The sequence below is a fragment of the Phyllostomus hastatus genome, unplaced genomic scaffold (genome assembly GCF_019186645.2).
Source record: "Phyllostomus hastatus isolate PE091 unplaced genomic scaffold, TTU_PhHast_1.1 phas_contig_209, whole genome shotgun sequence".
In the NCBI taxonomy this organism is placed as follows: Eukaryota; Metazoa; Chordata; class Mammalia; order Chiroptera; family Phyllostomidae; genus Phyllostomus; species Phyllostomus hastatus.
The window spans coordinates 20225595-20243971 of record NW_025333735.1 but is presented as its reverse complement, the minus strand read 5'-3'; the positions used below and the strand labels follow the sequence as shown (position 1 = coordinate 20243971).

Genomic DNA, 18377 nt, shown 5'->3' with positions numbered 1-18377 from the left:
TTGAACACAGCTCCTGAATTGCAAGGACCAGATGTACCTCCAGTGAGTTGTCTGTTTCTCCTACTGCACGGTCAGCTCCTTCAAGGAAACATCGGCCAACCCTCCTTATATGCCACATCTTCCCAGCTCCCCAGGGCACACCCATTTGCTGAAGTGTACTTTCTAAAAGGAGACAGACTCCCAGTCCCCTTCTGCCTGCTGGCCCGACCCTGCCTCCACATGGGGGCAGGGAGAAAGGGGAGATGGGTGGCGGTGGGGATGAGGTCGCACACCTTGCCTGGACAGCACAGTGATGGGGATGCCGGGGTCGCTGAGCTTGATGAAGGGGCCGCACTCGCTGTCAATGCCCTCTCGGGCCAGGAGGAGGTTTTTAGTGCACACGTTTCCATGGACCAGGTCTTTATCCTCCTGCAGAGTAGAAAGGGTGAGCTCACAAAGCTGCCTCTGGGGCTGCCTGACTCCATCCTTCCCACACTCCCTCCATTTCCAACCCTGACCCCTCAGATCAATCTCTCCATGTTCCCCAGCCACAGCCAGACCTAGGAGGCCTGGCTTGCCTACATACTGTGTGACTCAAGCACATTATACCTTGTGCCCCATCAGAGAAGCAGGGATAATAGTGCAGCATGCCTCACAGGGCTTTTGTAAGAGTTAAATGGATTAGAACCTGTAAAAACCCCTCAACAGCTGAACTCAATAAATGAGAGCTACTGCTGATGCTGGTAGTTTTATTCATTCACATTAATTCATTAAGTATTGCACCATTCCTTCCCTTACTGTACACTGCATGGAGAAATCAGGCCTCTGACATAATAAGAGTTCCCTCCTCTAAGCAAAGATTTATACGTGTGGAGCTCATGGAGCGGCCCAAATGACCATTTGCATTAAACACCAGGCAACCCTGTGTTTAACCACCGTCTGGGCCACTCCAGCTTGCTTGGCTATGCTTGGCTAACACCTCCTACCTACCACCCTGTGCTGGGACACCCTGGTTCCTGGTGGACCACCATGGACATCACATCAGAACACACTTACCAGGTAACTCAGGGCACTGGCCAGCTGTTTAGCAACTTTGAATTTCCATGGTGTGGTAAGGACATCGCTTTTCCGGTGCATGAAGAGATCCAGAGGCCCTCCTTCCACAAATTCTTCCACCATGATATCTACAAGCACACAAAAAGCCACATCTGGAACTTCTGTGTGCCTGAGATCATACTTTCCCTCATTCCCTTACCAGAGCTCCCTTTACTGGCTGGTACTTGGCTTGGGAGGAGGCAAACATCCTCGGGAGGAGCAGATGGCAGAGAGAATCAGAGCTGGACAAGCCTGGCTTCAACCCCCACCCAGAGCTTCTTGCACAGCGACTCACAGGGGAATAAACTCAGCTCATTCACATAACCACCCAGGGCCCAGAGTTGGCACGAAGTAAACATCCAAGATATGAGTGCAAAACAAAAGGGATTTAGTTCCATGTCTACTATTAACTTAAACAAGTGATCTGCTCAGTACCTCAAATTCCTTGACTGCAAAAGCCAAGGCAAGGAGCCTGGACAACAAGAAGAGCTACCAGCCCCCAGTCATCTGCACAGCCCCCACGCCCCCAGCCAGGGCCAACCACCCCTTCCAGAGAGAACACACTTACTCTCCACGTCCCGGACACAGACGCCGTAGAGGTACACGATGTGTTTGTGGGAGACCTGTCGCATCATGCTGGCTGCCTCGAAGAAGGCCTGTGGGAGGACAGCACAAAGGAGTGTCAAGGTCTGACCCCAAAGGGGCCCTGCTGAGATCAAAAGCTGATGGATTTTGGGAAAGCTCACAACTACCACCACCCTGGTCCTGCAAACTGCCCCCTGGCCTTGACTGCCCAAAGGCATTGTCACCCTTCACCTTGACACCAACCTGGCTGGGAGGTAACCTTAAAAGGATACAGAGCCAGGCTGGTGGGGCAGGCTAGCTGACAATTCCCCTCACTCGCTACTCATGCCCAACCCTTACTTGCTCTTCCTTTAAGCCCTGGGAAATAACAATGCTCTGCACTATGTTAGAATGCTAGGGAAACCAAGGCAGCAGACCTTTGTCAAGGCACGGCTTTATCACTAATAGTCTGCGGGGTCCCGGGCAAGTTTTTACTTCTCTGGGCTTTAATTTTCCAGTCTGTGCAGATTTTAATAGCCCTCACTACACCAGGGACTCCGAGCCCACTCAGGAATAGTTCTGGGGCACAAGGACCTCTGGGTGGGAACTGGGAGGGGAGTGGGAGGGCTGCTCAGTCCTCTTCATCTTCAGTCCTCCCTCACTATTTTACATACCGGTTTACTTAAGATTACATCTGAAAGAAGGAATTGCATAAAAGACAAGTCTGGAAACTATAAATAAGGTCAAAATAAGGTGAAGGTTCTTCCCAGCCCACTGTGTTCCACTGGTTCCAGAAATGGAAGGGGGCAGAGATGGGGTTGCAAAGAAGGCACTTGCCAGAGAAATGTCCCTGTGGCTAGGGTCTAAGACTTTGAGGATCACTTTTATTTTCTTCTCCTCAGAAGTTCCTTCGTCGTCCTTGTAATCCACCAGGGTCCCAGAGTAGATGTGCGTCCGCGTGCCTCTCCCAAGGTGCTCACCCTGAGGAGGAAGCCAGAAGTCAGGGGGACTGCTCGCTGGGGCTGCTGGGATGCCTGAGTCTGGGACTGAGGCCTGGAGGGGGACGCAATGCCAGACAGGGGTGGGGCAGAGGCTGAGGGGCTCCAACAGCTCTCGACCTCTCCAGTACCTTGTCCTGGTCAGGCCTACAGAGGAAACTAAAAGCTACTTGGCCAGTTGGTACCCTTCCTGGGCCCCAGGCAACAGTCCACATATTCCCAAATATTCCTTCCTTTCCACTTCTAGGAACACCCTGTGGCCAAAACATAATCCTGACCTATCACAAAATTTCCAGCAGTGCTGCAGTAGCCACAGACATGGGCCCCACATGTGGCCTCCAGAGCAGACCTGGGGAGGACCCCACTGGAGGCTTTGCTCACAGGCTGCAGTACAGGCATAGGGGATTCTTAGTCCTGGCTCTACTGGCTGCTGGCCATTTAACTTAGGGACATTCTTCTACCATGCTCAGTGTCTGCCCGCTTTTGATAAGTGGGAATAATAATGGTACCTGCCTCACAGGACTATAAGAACCAAATGAGAAAATAGGTATAAAGGCTCCTGGTACAGACCCTGGCATGTGGTGGGTTCCAGCCAATCTGCTGGGCCAGTAGGTTTTGTTTGATTGCCCCCAGACCAGGTGCCCGCGATTTCTTACACGCAAACTGTTCATCTTCTACCCATACATCCAGGGCATGTGCACACCTATGCACACTTTAAAATTAGTGATGCAATGTACACATGTCTGCCCTAGCCATCCCACAGAGGCGGTGCTGTGAAGACACAGGCATGCCGGAGGGATAGTAGTTCCCTTGCATATGAGAATGGATAATATCCCCCAAATGAGTGGTACGAGGACTGAATGAGGACATCTGCACAAAGCCCTTAGACATAATAATCTAAGGACTTTCCCCAGTTTAAGCTTGAATAATCCTGATCTAAACAATCTTCATATTTGGAAATCAAGGTGTTACTCATAAATTTTAGGCACTGTCGAGTTATTGTAATTAACCCCACAGAACTTGTAAATTGAAATTCTATTATTCTAGGACCCCTATAAATGCAGAAAATGGATGGTGGCTGACTCCTAGCCTGATTCCTGGCCCCCACAGGAATGTACACTACCATTAGTCGGGTATATTAATTTGTACAAATGCCACCATTTGTCATCTGTCATTGCAGAATGGCAATACATCTGCCCTGTCTCCCGTATCCTGGCAAGGGCCTATGACTATTCATTAAACTGCATCTGTCATGAAGCGATTCATCAACGTTATGGGAAGCTGTGTTCCCAGAACATTCCGTAAAAGCCATATGCTCTCAGAATAATTACTCTTCCCCAGAAGGGTTACTTGTTCTAGTGGCCAAGTCATAGCACCATGCTGTTGGGCTGCCACAGCAACCCCCAGAGGACCTGCATGTCCCACGTCCGCCTCCTTCCACGCAGCACCCCCCTGCTTTTGCTTGGCACTTGCTCTTCACCCTCTGGGGCTCTACTTTGATGCCACTTCCCCCAGGAAGCCATCTCAGTCCTCCTAAGGTTAGGTGGGATGACTGTCTCTGAGAGTCCCACATCCTGCTGTCCTTCCCTACTCAGGACTATCTCTTGATGATATAATTATCTGCTTCAGACAGACAAGGTCCGCCTCCTGCCCAGACTGGTGCCTGCCTGCCTGCGGAGAGTGCAGTCGTGCCTGGCACACTGCAGTGCTCTAACACATGCTCAAACACAGCCAGCTAAGTGGTCGAGGCAAGGGGGATGGCCTTTATCTGCCCAGCAGCTCCAGGGGAAGGAAAGAAGGAAGGCTGCAAGTATATGTCAAGTTCTAGACAGAAAAGAGGCTGGGCTACTGCTGCTCTGGTGACTTTAACCTCAACACAGCTGACACCACTGAGGGACAATAAAGACCGGCCTTCTGTAAAGAACTTAACAGTAATGGAAGTGAAGCAGCTGTAGCTATGGACTTCCACTCCCTCAAACCTTACCCAACAACTTCAGGAATTTAGTTAGCCAGCTAACAAACCAACTACATGCCCACCGCCCTCCACAGACTCCTTCGTGGCAGTGAGGCCATGATGTGCCCCCCAACGCCCCCACGGTGTCAGAGCCTCTCCCAGGTGGTGAAAGGCCCTGTGCCTAGTCCTCCTCTCCAAGGCTGCTGGATGCTGCCCCAGTGTGTGGTTCTGTGTAAGGGGGCTGGAGAAGGGGTACAGCACAGAAAGTGGGGATCCCCTGGGCCCCGCACCCCTAGCCTAGGCCCCAGGGTAGCTAAGAGGGAAACTGAGCCTAAGGCTGTAGACTCTGAGCTTCAAGGCCTGCCAAGGATGGGACACTGCACTGGGATCTGTTTCTTTAGACAGTTATTCCCCTGTGTTCTGTGTTCCCCAGCTATGGTCCTTCGGGAAGCATCATCAGAAAGTCCACACTAACCTTGAGAAGTACTTCATCACATAGCATGTCATGAGGCAGTAAGATCCTTGAACCCAAGACCCCCCACAAAGCCTGGCTAATCCACTTCCTTCAAGGAGAAAGCCTCACGGGAAAGCATCAGCAAGGCAGGGTTCTGGTTAAATGGCTTTAACTCTGAAAGGAAAGTCTCTGTGTTCCTTTTCCACCAGCATTTGCCCAAATCCCAACTTTATTCCTCCCAAGTCCCCAGGCTGCTCTGCTGAAGGGAGGCAGGACCAAAGCTGGAACCAGGAACTGCAGCAGTGACTCACTTGCATAATGTCTTTCTTGAGGATCCGATCGAAACTCAGCTGACTCATGGGGTAGACAGGCTGCCATTCCTGGGCTTTCTTGGTAGCCACCAGCAGATTGGAGATTTCTGTGGAAGAGAGTGGATAAATCTCAGTGGAGCAGTAAAGGCTCGCAAATGCAGTCAGGCAATGTCTGCTGAGCCAGGGGGCTTGCTGAACACTCATTTGTGCATTGTTGGTTGAGTCATCCAATACATATTTATTGAGTACTTTATTGCTGCGTCCAGGAGCTCACAGCTAATAACACAGTCAAACCAATCAGGTAAAGAATCATCAAAGGAAAGCTACAACTTGTGCAGTTACTTGAGGGCAGGCACAGGTGCTGCAGGCTGACGCAGCAGGACCTGCCCCAGGATGAGGTCAGGAAGGTTTCCCCACGGATTTTCTGCTCTACTTCTACAGTCTGGTGCACAGGCACTCAGTAAGTATATTTGTTCAATGAGTGAATGAGTAATTGGGGTGTGAGCCGAAGGATGTGAGCTGTGGAGGGAGAAAGAGGTGGCATGTTGGGAACAAGGAGGGTGAGAAACACTGGCTTTGCACAGAACAGGGCAGGTGGTCCAGACAGAGGGTTGTGCCTGAACCTCTCTGAGCTCCCCCACTGCCGGACGCCACAAGGCACTTACCAAATACTTGCTGCCTGTATGGATTATGAGCAGACCACCCTCCAAATTCTACTGATTCAAACAGCAAACTGGATACATTACGGAGTCTGCTGGGCCCGGGTCTGCACAGGTGACTAACTAGGAATTTACAGCTCACAAAGCCGCCTTCCCACCAGAGTCACTGTAAGCTCCAGGGCAGGGGAAAAGGGCACCTTCCAGACTCAGACCAGCAGTGTGTTCTGGGAACCTCTCAAGATTTTTGCATTTTCATCAATGAGCTGCTGAGAACCAGGCCAAGTGACCCGAACGTGGTCTCTCAAACCCTCACTACCCTGCAAGGCAGGGTATGCTTTCCTTCTTATATATTTTTCTTAAGCTAATAGCTTCGGACTGCTTTCTCTGTACCAGTTTTCTCTGCACCAGCCACAGTCCTAAGAGTTTTACCACATTAACTCCTTGGTCCTCGTAACAATCCTGTGAGGTATATAGTATTCTTACCCACCCCTTTCAGAGGGCAGAAAACAGAGATTCTAAACAATGAAGCCATTTGCCCAAGGTCAGGCAGCTGGTAAACCCTAGACCTGGGATTCACCCTGAAGTCAGAGATGGCTCCCACCTCTTACCTTCTTCCCACAGCACCCCAGGCCCTAGTGGGTGTACAAATCTGCATGCTGGAAACTGGGCTCAGGTACAGGTCCCCTGTTAATCATTCCTGAATCTACTCTCCTCTGTTCTGTTACCTGGTTCCTCCCTGTTACCTGGCTAAAATCTGTTTCAAACAGGCAACTCAGGATAGAAAAGACATCAGGTAAGGACCACCTAAATGGTGGCCCCAGGAAAGGGTGCGGCAGAGCTGTCTAGGAAATTAGAGAGGGGGATGAGACCAGGGGCCACTAACGTGCTGGTGCTGGTATGGCTGCTTCAGGGCACATGGCACTCGTGTCAGCGTGAGCAGAGGAAGCCACATCACCCCCATGAGGCCGTTTGCGCACTCCGTCGTGCCCCTTGCTGTGAGGGATAGATGAGACATGGCACGTGCAGGGCTTGCTTCAGCGCCTGATGTGCAGTAAGTGCTTCGTAACCTGCAGCCCTTGTGATTATGGCCAGTTTCACCTCTGAGCAGTATCGTCCTGGTTGTGCCAGTGGTCCCTCAGGCCCTGGTAACAGTCACCGAAGCCCTCAGTGTCAGAGCTGAAGGGCGCGGAAATCAAGCACTGAGCCTGTCTCCACAGATGAGGACAGGACAGGGTCAGCGGTGCTGGGGCTGGCGAGTCCTGCGGGCCCGGCTCCTCCTTCGCACAGTCACCCTCAGACTTGGAGTGGGCAGTGGGGCTGGACAACACAAGAATTGGTGGACTTAACTGTCACACCCAGTCTGTGTGGCCACCTGCTTTTTATTTATTCCACAAGGAGTTTCTCAGTTTTCAAGTGAGAAACCCAGGTTGGGGACTGGCCATCAGACCCTTGTGGTTAGAAGGGCAGAAACACTGCGAACTCAAAATGACACTACTTAATTTTCATGGTTTCACCACTTCTCTAATTTGCAGGTGGCAGAGGAAGATAAGAGGGCTTCTGATGACCTACATGAGGAAGCCTCCCACACAGGGCTTATTTTTTTTTCTCCCCAGCTCTAGTCCTCCCTTTCCCTCCCTAGTCCCCACCTGCCCCCACAGCCCGGAGTCAGGAGAACTGGCCCTTGCCCCAGCATCTTGGGCTGATGGCTGCACCTGCACTTTTGCAAAGACTGTGACAAAGGGGACAGATCCCTGGAGTTGGAGTTGGAAGTGTGACTTCAAACCCCTAGTCTTCCTCTAAAAACCTAAGTGATCTTGGACAAGTATAATCGGGATAACAACATACTCTGAGTTACTCTGAGGATTAAATGACTTAAAACATGAAAAACCCTCAAACACTGCCTGGCACTTAGCAAGCCTTATTCACATGATAGTAGCCATTACCACCACCACCACCATCATCATCATCTATTGCTACTATAATTTTAACTACTACTGATACTACTAGATGTGTGGCCTTCAGCAAGTCACTGAACATCTCTGAGCCTCAATTTCTTCGTCTTTATAATACCTACAAAGAACTATGATACAGATGAAAGAAATGCAAATACGCATTTATCCTGCTTGGGACTAGTAAGCACCCACCACTATGGCAGCTACTGCTGTAACTATTCATGTGACAGACAGTGAATGACAACTCTACGCTGGGTGCTGTGCTTCTCATGCGTCAGAGTGGTGAGTGGGCACAGATCCTGTCTTACGAATTCAAAGTCAAGTGGAAGAGACAGGCACTAAACATATTCAACACAGGATGCCTGGAGCCTGAGCAGAAAGCCATGACAGAGGGGTTCAAGCAGTCCTGTGCTGCTCCCCCCACAGCTATTGGCTCCCAGGTCTGGGTCAGTAGGGGTGGCGTCTACACCAAAGACCTCCCCCACCGATGCCTGCAAAGAATCACGTCCCAGATTCCCACCTGTCGCCACCTCTCTCTTCCCATGGCTGCTGTTCTCCAAGTCCTCAATCTCACCCAGAGACCACTAATTCCTAGGAAAATAAACACCACTTCTAATATCTAGAAGGTGAGATCATGCAAGTAAACAGGGTCACTGGGCTTTAAGGTTTTAACTCATTGTGAGGTCTCACACCCAAATGACAGATAAGTTTTTACCTTCACGGACATCTTCAAACACAAAAACAAAGGCTGCAGTTATTCCGTGAGGCTGGCAGGAAACACTATCTGATTAACAAGAACACAAGTCCTTCCTCTTTCATTAAATTCAGTGACAGTCCTTGCTGAGAGCCCAAAAGGTGATTTAAACATCAAGAACCCAGGCCCTTTCTGTCCTGGTGTTGCTTCCTCTGCCCAAACCTGACTCACAGCGGCATTTACTTAAAAGAACAAGGTGTGTCTCAGATAGACTCCTCATAGTACCTTTAACCACTCTTACTGGGGCCTTCGGAACAACTGTGCTACCCTTTCTCTGAGGTCTGGCCCCTACTAGGGGAATGATCTGACACATGGTGGGAGAACATTAAAAAACCAATACTCTACAGACTTCCAGGCAAGATGGAGGCGTAGGTAGACATGCTTCGCCTCCTCACACAACCATAAGAAGCATCACAATTAACCTCAAAATAAAAAACAACCAGGACTGCCAGAAAATCAAACTGTATGGAAGTCTGACAACTAAGGATTTAAAAAAATATTCATCCAGACGGGTAGGAGGGGCGGAGCCAGGTCCTCAGGCAGAGAGGACGTGGTGTGGTGTTGGCAAGGCAGCGGCAGCCAGTGGAATGGATGTGGGACAGTCCCACATGTATGTGTGGTGCATAAAAACCAGAAGGCGCACCTGGGGAGTGTGTGATCCAGCCCCAAGCCAAACTATGCAGCCCAGGGTTCCAGCACTGGGAAAATAAAGCCTCATAACTGCTGGCTATAAAGATCAGTGGGGGTTGGAACAGTGAAAGAAACTGCCAGTTTCTCAGGAGGGTCTGTTTAAAGGGTCCACACGGTCCTAGAATATACGCAAACCCACCTACTCTGGGAACCACAACCAGGGTGCCAGTTGCATACAGGAAGTGGGTAAAGTGACTAGAAAAGGGGCAAGTGCCACGCAAATGGTATTGTTATCTCCAACTCCCCCTGACCCCGCACATATGGTGCCACAAAGCGGTGAAGTGTTGCCCTGCCCTGATGAAAACCTAAGCCCCTTACAACGTAACAGGTGCACCAAGACAGGGAGTCAAAGCAGTTCTAATACTCAGAAACAAACAAGGGAGGCTGCTGTGAGGAGACAAAGAAATATGGCCCAAATGAAAGAACAGATTAAAACTCCAGAAAAGGAACTGAGTGAAACGGAGATAGCCAACCTGTCAGATGCAGAGTTCAAAACACAGGTGATCAGGATGCTCAGAGAACTCACTGAGTACGGCAAACACATGATGGAAGAAATGAAGGCTACACTAAGTGAAACAAAGAAAAATCCACAGGGAACCAACAGTGAAGAGAAGGAAGCTGGGGTTCAAATCAATGATTTGGACCAGAAGGAAGAAATAAACATTCAACCAGAACAGAATGAAGAAACAAGAATTCACAAAACCAAGGAGACAATAAGATGACTCTGGGACATCTTCAAAAGTGCTAACATCTGAATCATAGGGATGCCAGAAAGAGAAGAGGAAGAGCAAGAAATTGAAGACTTATTTGAAAAAATAATGAAAGAAAACTTTTCTAATTTGATGAAGGAAATAGATATACAAATTTAGGAAGCACAGAGAGTCCCAAAGAAGCTGGACCCAATGAGGACCACATCAAGACACATCATAATTAAAATGCCAAAGATTAAAGAAAGAATCTTAAAAGCAGCAAGAGACAGACAGCTACCAACAAAGATGTACCCATAAGATTATCAGCGGATTTGTGAAAAGAAATCTTGGAGGCAAGAAGGGACTGGTAATAAGTACTCAAAAGACATGAAAAGCAAGGACCTACAACCAAGATTACTCTATCCAACAAAGCTATCATTTAGAATGGGAGGGCAGATAAAGTGCTTCCCAGACAAGGCAAAGCTAAAGGAGTTCATCACCAAGTCGTTATTATATGAAAGGGTAAAGGGACTTATCTGAGAAAAAGATAAAAACTATGAACATTAAAATGTAAATAAACTCACAACTATCAACAAATGAATCTAAAAAACAAAAACAAACTAAGCAAACAACTAGAACAGAAACAGAATCATAGATATGGAAGGTTATCAGCAGGGAGAAGGAAGAGGGACAATGGGTGTAAAGGTACAGGGAATAAGAAGCATAAATGGTAGATATAAGATAGACAGAGGGATGTTACAAAAAATACATAGGAAATGGAGAAGCCAAGGAATTTATATGTACAACCAATGGACACAACCTAAGGGGGGGGATTGTTGGAGGGAACGGGGATACCAAGTGCAGAAGGGCAAAGGGGAAAAAATTGGTACAATTGTAACAGCATAATCAATAAAATATACTTTAAAAAACTAGATCACATCTGGAGAGAATGGTTATTATATCTTATACTGTTTTATACACTAAAAATACTTTTGGAAAGGTAGTATTTTTGTAAAAAAATGTTGAAGTGAAAAAAAACATACTTGAGGGATCTGGTATTTGGGGTGGATTTGGCATTCAAACCCCTCTTTGACCTTGACCTTCAGTACTTCCCCAAGTCGCAGTTTACTCATATATAAAATGGGGCACTAACTGGGTGACTTCCAAGTGCCCTTCCACTGCTCACTTCTAAGAGGGTGATGAATCCACCTGCAGTGAACTGGTGACAGTTACAGGGCTTAGAAAAGAGTAGCTGAGTTCCTCACCCCTTCCTATGCACCTTACTCCCTGATTCTCCATGGTGCCCTATTCCTTACAGGATAAATTCTCAGCTCCTTGGTGTGGCATTCAAGGCTGCACACAATCCTATGTGTCTCCCCTCCCAGGCCCCCTCCTTTCTAATTTTGCCAGACACATTAGCCCTCCAGAACCTTCCTGCAAGCCCTACTCTTGCTTGCGCTTTGCCCCTGCACATGCTCTGCTGGAAATGTCCTTCTCTAAATGGCGAGCTCCTGCTCATTGTCCAATACTGCTTCCCAAGATCTGCTTCCTCCATGCAGCCTTCCATTATCTGGGACTCAGGATTTTTATCTTCACTTTTTTGTAAGCCCAGAGTCTGATACATACATGTGTTCATTAAAACACCCATTACATCCACAGTGGCCTCATTTCCCTGCAACCTTTGCTGTATTAGACAGGAAACCCTTGGAGAGCAGGGACTGGGTGTTGGGCATTTCTGAGCCTGTGCATCTAACGTAGTTCTTGGCCCACAGAAGATGTGGCAGGAACATTTCTCAGACAAGTAAACCACTGAGGGGAACCTCAAGACATTTTATCTTAATAAAGAACAAAGTTTCTGCTTACAAATCCCAAATATGCCACTTTCTACTGCCTAATAACAATGCTAAGGAAAGGTGTATGTTTTTTCTATAGAAAATGCTAACAGCTGAGGAACCCGATTTGAGTTGGGGGCAGAGGTATAATAAAACTCAATGAAAACCATTTAGATGCTGTGGGGAGGGGACAGTCTCTTCAAAGTAGCCAGCCTGTTTTGGCGGGTCTAGGTCTTGGAGCATCACTGAAGGGCAAGGGCAGCACTGAGGGGCAGGGGACCAACCTCGGGGCTTGGGCTGGCAGCAGCGCTTCAGCACGAAGCTGATGTTGTCCGTGCGCAGGATCTGCTTCTTGAGGTGGCTCATGAGTTCCCCCAGGCTGGGGAAACTGCGGTCTGAGCCATGCAGGCTGTAGCGACCCTTCTGCACCTCGATCTGAAAATTCTTGAACTGTTTCTGGCCACCCAGCACCTGTCATTCAGGAAAATGAGCAGAAGGGATGTTTTAAAAGGGGTCAGGAAAATACACCCTGGGGAAGACAGGAAGCTGGGTGAAAGGCATACAGAAGCTCAGTGCCATCTCTGTAACATTTCTGTAAATCTAAAATTATTTCAAAATAAAAGATTATCATAAACAGCCCTGGCTGGTGTAGCTCAGTGGATTGAGTGCTGGACTGCGAACCAAATGGTCATGGTTTGATTCCCAGTCAGGACACACACCTGGGTTGCAGGCCAGGTCCCCAGTAGGGAATGTGCGTGAGGCAACCACACATTGATGTTTCTCTCCCTCTCTTTCTCCCTCCCTTCCCCTCTGTAAAAATAAATAAAATCTTTAAAAAAAAAGATGATCATAAACAAGTATGCAAAACAATAAATATATAACTAATAAAAGGGTCCAGGAGAGGCCACTGGTAAGAGGGAGCTGATGTCAGGGAGACGGTGTAACAGCAGTGATTTCCACATCAGCAGCACTTTGTTTTGGGCCTGCGGAATGAGATTCACGGAAATGCCAACCCCTCAGGACTGAGATCATGTGACACGGTGCATATAAAAAACACAGTGAGCACTTTATAAAGGTGAACAAATACAATGCATGAACTAGTAATTACTACATCAAAATTTATCCACAACTGAGTCCTTCAAGACTACACCCCTATCTGAACAGAACCCCCCTGGGAGGTGGCAGCCAGCTGGCCGGTCCAGCTTCAGGGTTCCACGGTGTCACAGACAGGAAGTATAAGCAAAGACTTCCCTCATGGGCACTTCTGGTGCAAAGGAAACCATTTTAGTGGTTAAGAATGAAAGCCAGAAAGTTCGACTTACAGTGTAAATTAGGAAAAGATATTTAAAAACTCAATGCCTCTGCCTCTACGAGGGGGATAATACCACATACCTCATAGGGTTAGTGTGAGACTAATAAATGAGAATACCTCGGTAAAGTGCTTAGCACAGTGTCTGCTGAGCTTAAAGAGGTGGCAGGAGTGATCCTATCTGTGACCCCTGTTTGCCCCAGATAAGGTGACACCAGGTACACCATTGTCACTGAATCACTGACATTCTTGGTACAGGTCGATCCTGCTCCAGAAGGTGGCTGGGCTGTCTCAGGCACCCAACTGTTAACAATGTTAAACTTCCTCTGAAGACTAATGAATACGAAGGCAGGCATGCTGCAAGACAACAAGCCAGACAAGTCGTGAGCCACTAGCCTGAATCGGCCTGGAGGCCTAGCTGTACAGGAACAGCCCGGGGCAGGGAGCAGCCCCTAGAGACATCGCCCAGGACACTTGGCAGTACTGGGTGCCTTCACTGTTTCCCCTTCCCACTCCTGAGTCCAGTCCCTAGGGGCTCTCTAGTACTTTTCCTTTCTGTGTCTGAGGTTTTCAATATGCTAATGTGCTGACTTCTGTAAAACTCATTGTCTTTTAAAATATTCCATTTCCTGTATTTAAAAAAAATTACATGAAGAACGAAGGCATATGTGGTCTAGTGAGATAAGTCAACAATTCTGGCTTCCATCTTAGCCATCAGGATTTCTCTCACATCGTTCCAGGCTTCCAGTCACACCTGAGTCACTAACAGACATCTCCACCTGCCAAAACGTGGGGCAGAAATCTGTCTGTTGAAGTGTCTGAGGCTACCGTCTGTGTTGGGCCTACTGCCGAGGTGGCCTTCTTGGCACTGACTGGTGCCCATGAACGCCACAAATGCACACAACTCTGCGTCTGTGCTGATCCTGGCACTGAGTGTAAAATAAACCACTCTAAATAATCACACTAAACCTCATGACTGTTGGTGTTAACTAGCTTTCTGGTCGTGTTCCACCTTCCAGAGCCACAGTAGGCCCCAGTACCCGGGTCCCTTGAAGGGGAAAGTTACAGGGTCTGGCTGCTTGGGAATAGTCTCCTTCTGGACAGCAGGTTGCCCCCATCAGAACTGCCAGGGGTTTTCTCAGAGACCCAGACTTTTCTACCCGCCAAACCCTGTGAGTGGTCCCTCTCTGCAGCAGCTCCTGGACCAGGATGCACTGCACACCTTGTGGCCAAAGGGCCTGACTCAAGCCAGTGTTGTGACTGACCTCAGGCTTTTCAAAGCAGGTGACTGTCATGAGGATGTTGTCGAAGTCAGTGCAGCTCCACCGCAACACATACATCCCCTCCTCGCTTCCTTCTTGCCGTAATTTATTGATGGCATATTCTGTGCTATAGGGAGAAAGAGGAGAAAGGAGAAAGAGCTCACCAAACAGGAGCACTCTGAATCCCAGGGAACAACCACTTCCCTGAGCTGCCTCAAGTCTTATGGTCCCACCACCTTACCTATCCTGGGTCCTAAAGTCCTCTCAGATATGATACATGAGGCAAGCAGAGATGCTGAGGAGCCCTGAAACAGACCAAATCTCTAAGGTCTAGAAAGGATTCTACCTGCTGCCCAAGGCCCTGAGCCCTGTTCATCCCCATACGTGGTGTCTCCAACACTAACCAGAAGAGCGCCTCCAAAGCCGGTGATGCAGAGTTGCCCATGATGCAGTGGTGGGGGTCCCTCCCCACTATCCCCAGGCAGCACAACTAGAACATGAGCCTCAGGAAGGCGCAACTTTGGGATTATTTTGTTTACAGCTGTATCCCCAGTAACCAGAGCACCACTGGGCTCACAGTAGCTGCTCAATAAATGAATGAATAATCAAATAAAGAAATCAGTGAAGATTAGGAAGATGTTAAAGGAAATATGCCTGTCTTGCACATCTTTGTATGCCCAGGACTGGGCAGACTTGGCACCCAGAGGGCAAGGAACAGTGGCCAAATACACGTACGAGGTTACCACACTTAGTGAATGGTGCCCACCAAGTATTGATGAAAGACGGCTGACATGCTCAACGTGTGTCAGAAAGGCAGAGACCCCCTGCTCCATGGTCTGTGACACCTTCACACCTTTCTACATGTTGATCCCTCACATGAGAGGCCCTTTCTCCTCGTTAAGACCTGATAAACCACCATTAATTCTTCCAAGTTTAATCTGATTTGAATACTGTCTAGTCTGAGAAGGCTTCTTAGGCAATGAGGTTCAGGCCCTCCACAGAACATGAAACATTCACTCAGTCAATAATGCTTACTAAATGCCTACGATGTGCCAGGCCCTGCTCTGGGCACTGAGGAAAAGCAGCAAACAAAGCAGGCAGTCCCCCTGCCTGTATGGAGCTCATATTCTGGACAAAGTAGGCAAACAAGAAACAAATGGACAGGGAAATAAACATGTTATGTCCAAAGGTAATAAATGCCACTGAGGAAAAACAAAGCAGAGTAAAGGAGCCAGGAGGTGCATGGTGCAGAGGGGGAAGAGGTATTTTTATTCAATACAAGGTGATCAGGGAAGACTTCACGGATAAGGTGATATCTGAGTAACACCTGAAGGAAGTGGTGGCTGTGTATATTCTGGAGGAAGGGCATTCCAGGCCCAGGGAAAAGCAAGTGCCAGGCTCCCGAGGCCTAACTGTGGTTGGGATATTTGAAGAACATGCTTCCCCTTGCTGCTCTGCAATTCTCTGTGTGTCTATCTCCCGTGGGTCTGTGAGCCTCTCCAGGCCAGGGTCACCCTACTAACAAACTGCCTGTCCGCAGGGTAACTAGGATAGGGAAGAAGGTGGGAACTGCGTCATGTGGAAAGCAGCTGAAGAGATGCTTCCCCAGATACATTTTGGCCTAGAAAGATAAAATGAGAAAAGACACAGCAACTGTTTTCTTTGCCTGAAGGGCAAGTCATATATCAGGGCAAGTAAACTGAATCCCTGTTACTTCCAAGAACAGAACTCAAATGGGTACGCAGAAGTTACAGAGAGGCAAATTCAATTCCAGATCAGAAAAGCAAGTACATCTACACTTGTTAGAGCTGGGATGTGTTGGCTGCTCCGTGTAGTACTGAGAAGCCCGTCACCAGAGCTCTCTGAGCACATGCTACCAGTTCTGAGGCAAAGGAGGGACAACATATCCAGCAAGGCCCCTTCCAGCTCGAAGAGTTGGCCACCCTAACTGTCCCCACCATTTATCTGACACTCAGGATTCCATTATTCACTACTACGTCTGATTTGAGACCTGTTCCTATCTTTCTTGAATCACCCACATTTGTCACTGCAAGGAATTAGGAGGTGTAGCACTTCCCAGTCAGCTGTGAAGAGCAAGGGGTTGTTAAACTACGAGGAGACCCACGTAAATGAGAAGTAAGGGGCTTCTATGAGAACCAAGGTAAGAGATGACAGAAGGCCTGACCAACGGACTGTGAGGACGGAAAATGGCACCAAGACAGCACTAAACACGCTCAGCTGGCCCCAGCCTAAACAACTGGCAACACCTGTGTCGAAGGAGCCACATTCCCCCATCACTAAAACGCAGGTTCTTTTCACAAGGGCATCTGAAAAGGTGACAGAACCAACCAGATTGGACCGTGACAGCCATTCTGTATGTTGTGGACGATCAGTGGGGGAGCCACGTCGGTGCAGAGGTAATGATGGGCATCTGCTGTGAGCCGAAAGTAGCCATCTACCAGAGACACGAAGGACAAGGCTTCCTCGTGGGAAGAGAGCTTCAGTTCCTGGTGAGAGAGAAGGGATGCCCGTGGTTACATCATCTGACTGCAGTGGGGGGCACACAGAGAGAGGGGATGTAACACACAGTGGGGAAGGCATGACCCCAAAGGGAAACTGCTTTTGTGCACAGTCCCTGTACCCTTTGCATTTATATAGGATTTGGACTGTTTGTCACTTAGCTATTATCTAAAAGCTACTGGAAGAGGTACAGTGTGTCTGTGTGTGACGGAGGAAGAAGGGGGCACTGTGGTAGGCAGGAGCCCTGTGAGGAAGCTGCCACCTACCAGATGGAAAAGCAAGCAGAATGACAGTGGCAGAGCTATAAAAGTGGAGATGGGCAGAGCAGGGGGTGTGTGAGTGGTTAGCTGGTCTTGGCACTAAGCAGTGACCGACTCAGTAGACATTTTGTCTGTTTTATACAAAAGGCAGCAGAGCACAGGAGCTTCCTCCCATGCAGAGTTGGTCTAGGTGAAACTTCTGGATTTTAATTCAGAAATGGTCCCAGACACAGGAGGAGGCTGCTAGAGTAAGTCCAGAGACCTCTGAGGGTTTAGAGGAGGGCAAGGAATCCCACTCAGTGTGGGAGAGGCAAAGGCAAAAGTGGAGAAGAGGGAGGGAATTCCCATGGAAGGAAGGTTCTCAGAAAAACACTTGGAGGTGAGGACAGGTTTTGTTGTTTGTTTGTTTGTTTGTTTTGTCTTGATCATTCAGTCCTGAGCAGAGGTTGCCCACTTGGGAGGAGTCATGGGGTCAACCGGGAAAATCTTCTGGGGAAGGAAGGTATGGAAGCCATCACTCAGGGCACTGGCTCACAAAAATATTGAAGAGCATGTGAGTCTCCAGAGAAGAACAAAACGCCACTTGAGTATAAGACTCTTTCCATAGAACTGAAAAAAGGGAGGCTGGTGACAGAGAAAACCAGGCCAGTGAAGGGGAAGGGGGCAGATGTAAGCAGCAAGACAGGACGGAGGTCAGAGGGTCTAGTTCCAGGGAGCTCTGATGCCAGGGGAAGCGTGCTATGGGGCTGTGGGCCAGCGAGGTCAGGAGAGGGCAGGGCCACCACAGGGATGGCAACACAGGAAGGAGACTCTGTGCTAAATGTGCTTCCTTTCAGGTGTAACCTGGCATCCACCTGCAGATGCCCAAAAAGCAAATCCAGAATGGTCTGGTTTGGGTAGTCCTTCATCCAGTCACATGAGAGAGACCACATCAGCACTCCAGTTCCCTGAGAGGGAAGTGTGAATGGAAATGGGAGGCATCAAGGACATGCAGAGAGGAGATAAATCAAGACATAATTTTATAACATGCTAGTATCTTGCTTTCCTGAAAACCAGGTTGGAAAGCCCTTGGCTGTGAAGGATGCAAGTGAGAGA

General features: G+C 48.7%; 1 protein-coding gene across 2 annotated transcripts in view; it reads right to left on the bottom strand.

The window, feature by feature from the left end:
• JAK1 (Janus kinase 1) overlaps positions 1-18377 on the bottom strand; it is a 124168-nt gene that overhangs the window by 12700 nt on the left and 93091 nt on the right. For both annotated transcript variants that reach the window (XM_045835339.1, XM_045835338.1), the window contains 8 exons: positions 16852-17009; positions 14506-14629; positions 12216-12402; positions 5356-5462; positions 2476-2619; positions 1643-1730; positions 1036-1163; positions 273-408 (listed from right to left, as the gene is read on the bottom strand). In XM_045835339.1, coding sequence (XP_045691295.1) covers positions 273-408; positions 1036-1163; positions 1643-1730; positions 2476-2619; positions 5356-5462; positions 12216-12402; positions 14506-14629; positions 16852-17009 — 1072 coding nt within the window. The remainder of the gene's footprint in view (positions 1-272; positions 409-1035; positions 1164-1642; positions 1731-2475; positions 2620-5355; positions 5463-12215; positions 12403-14505; positions 14630-16851; positions 17010-18377) is intronic.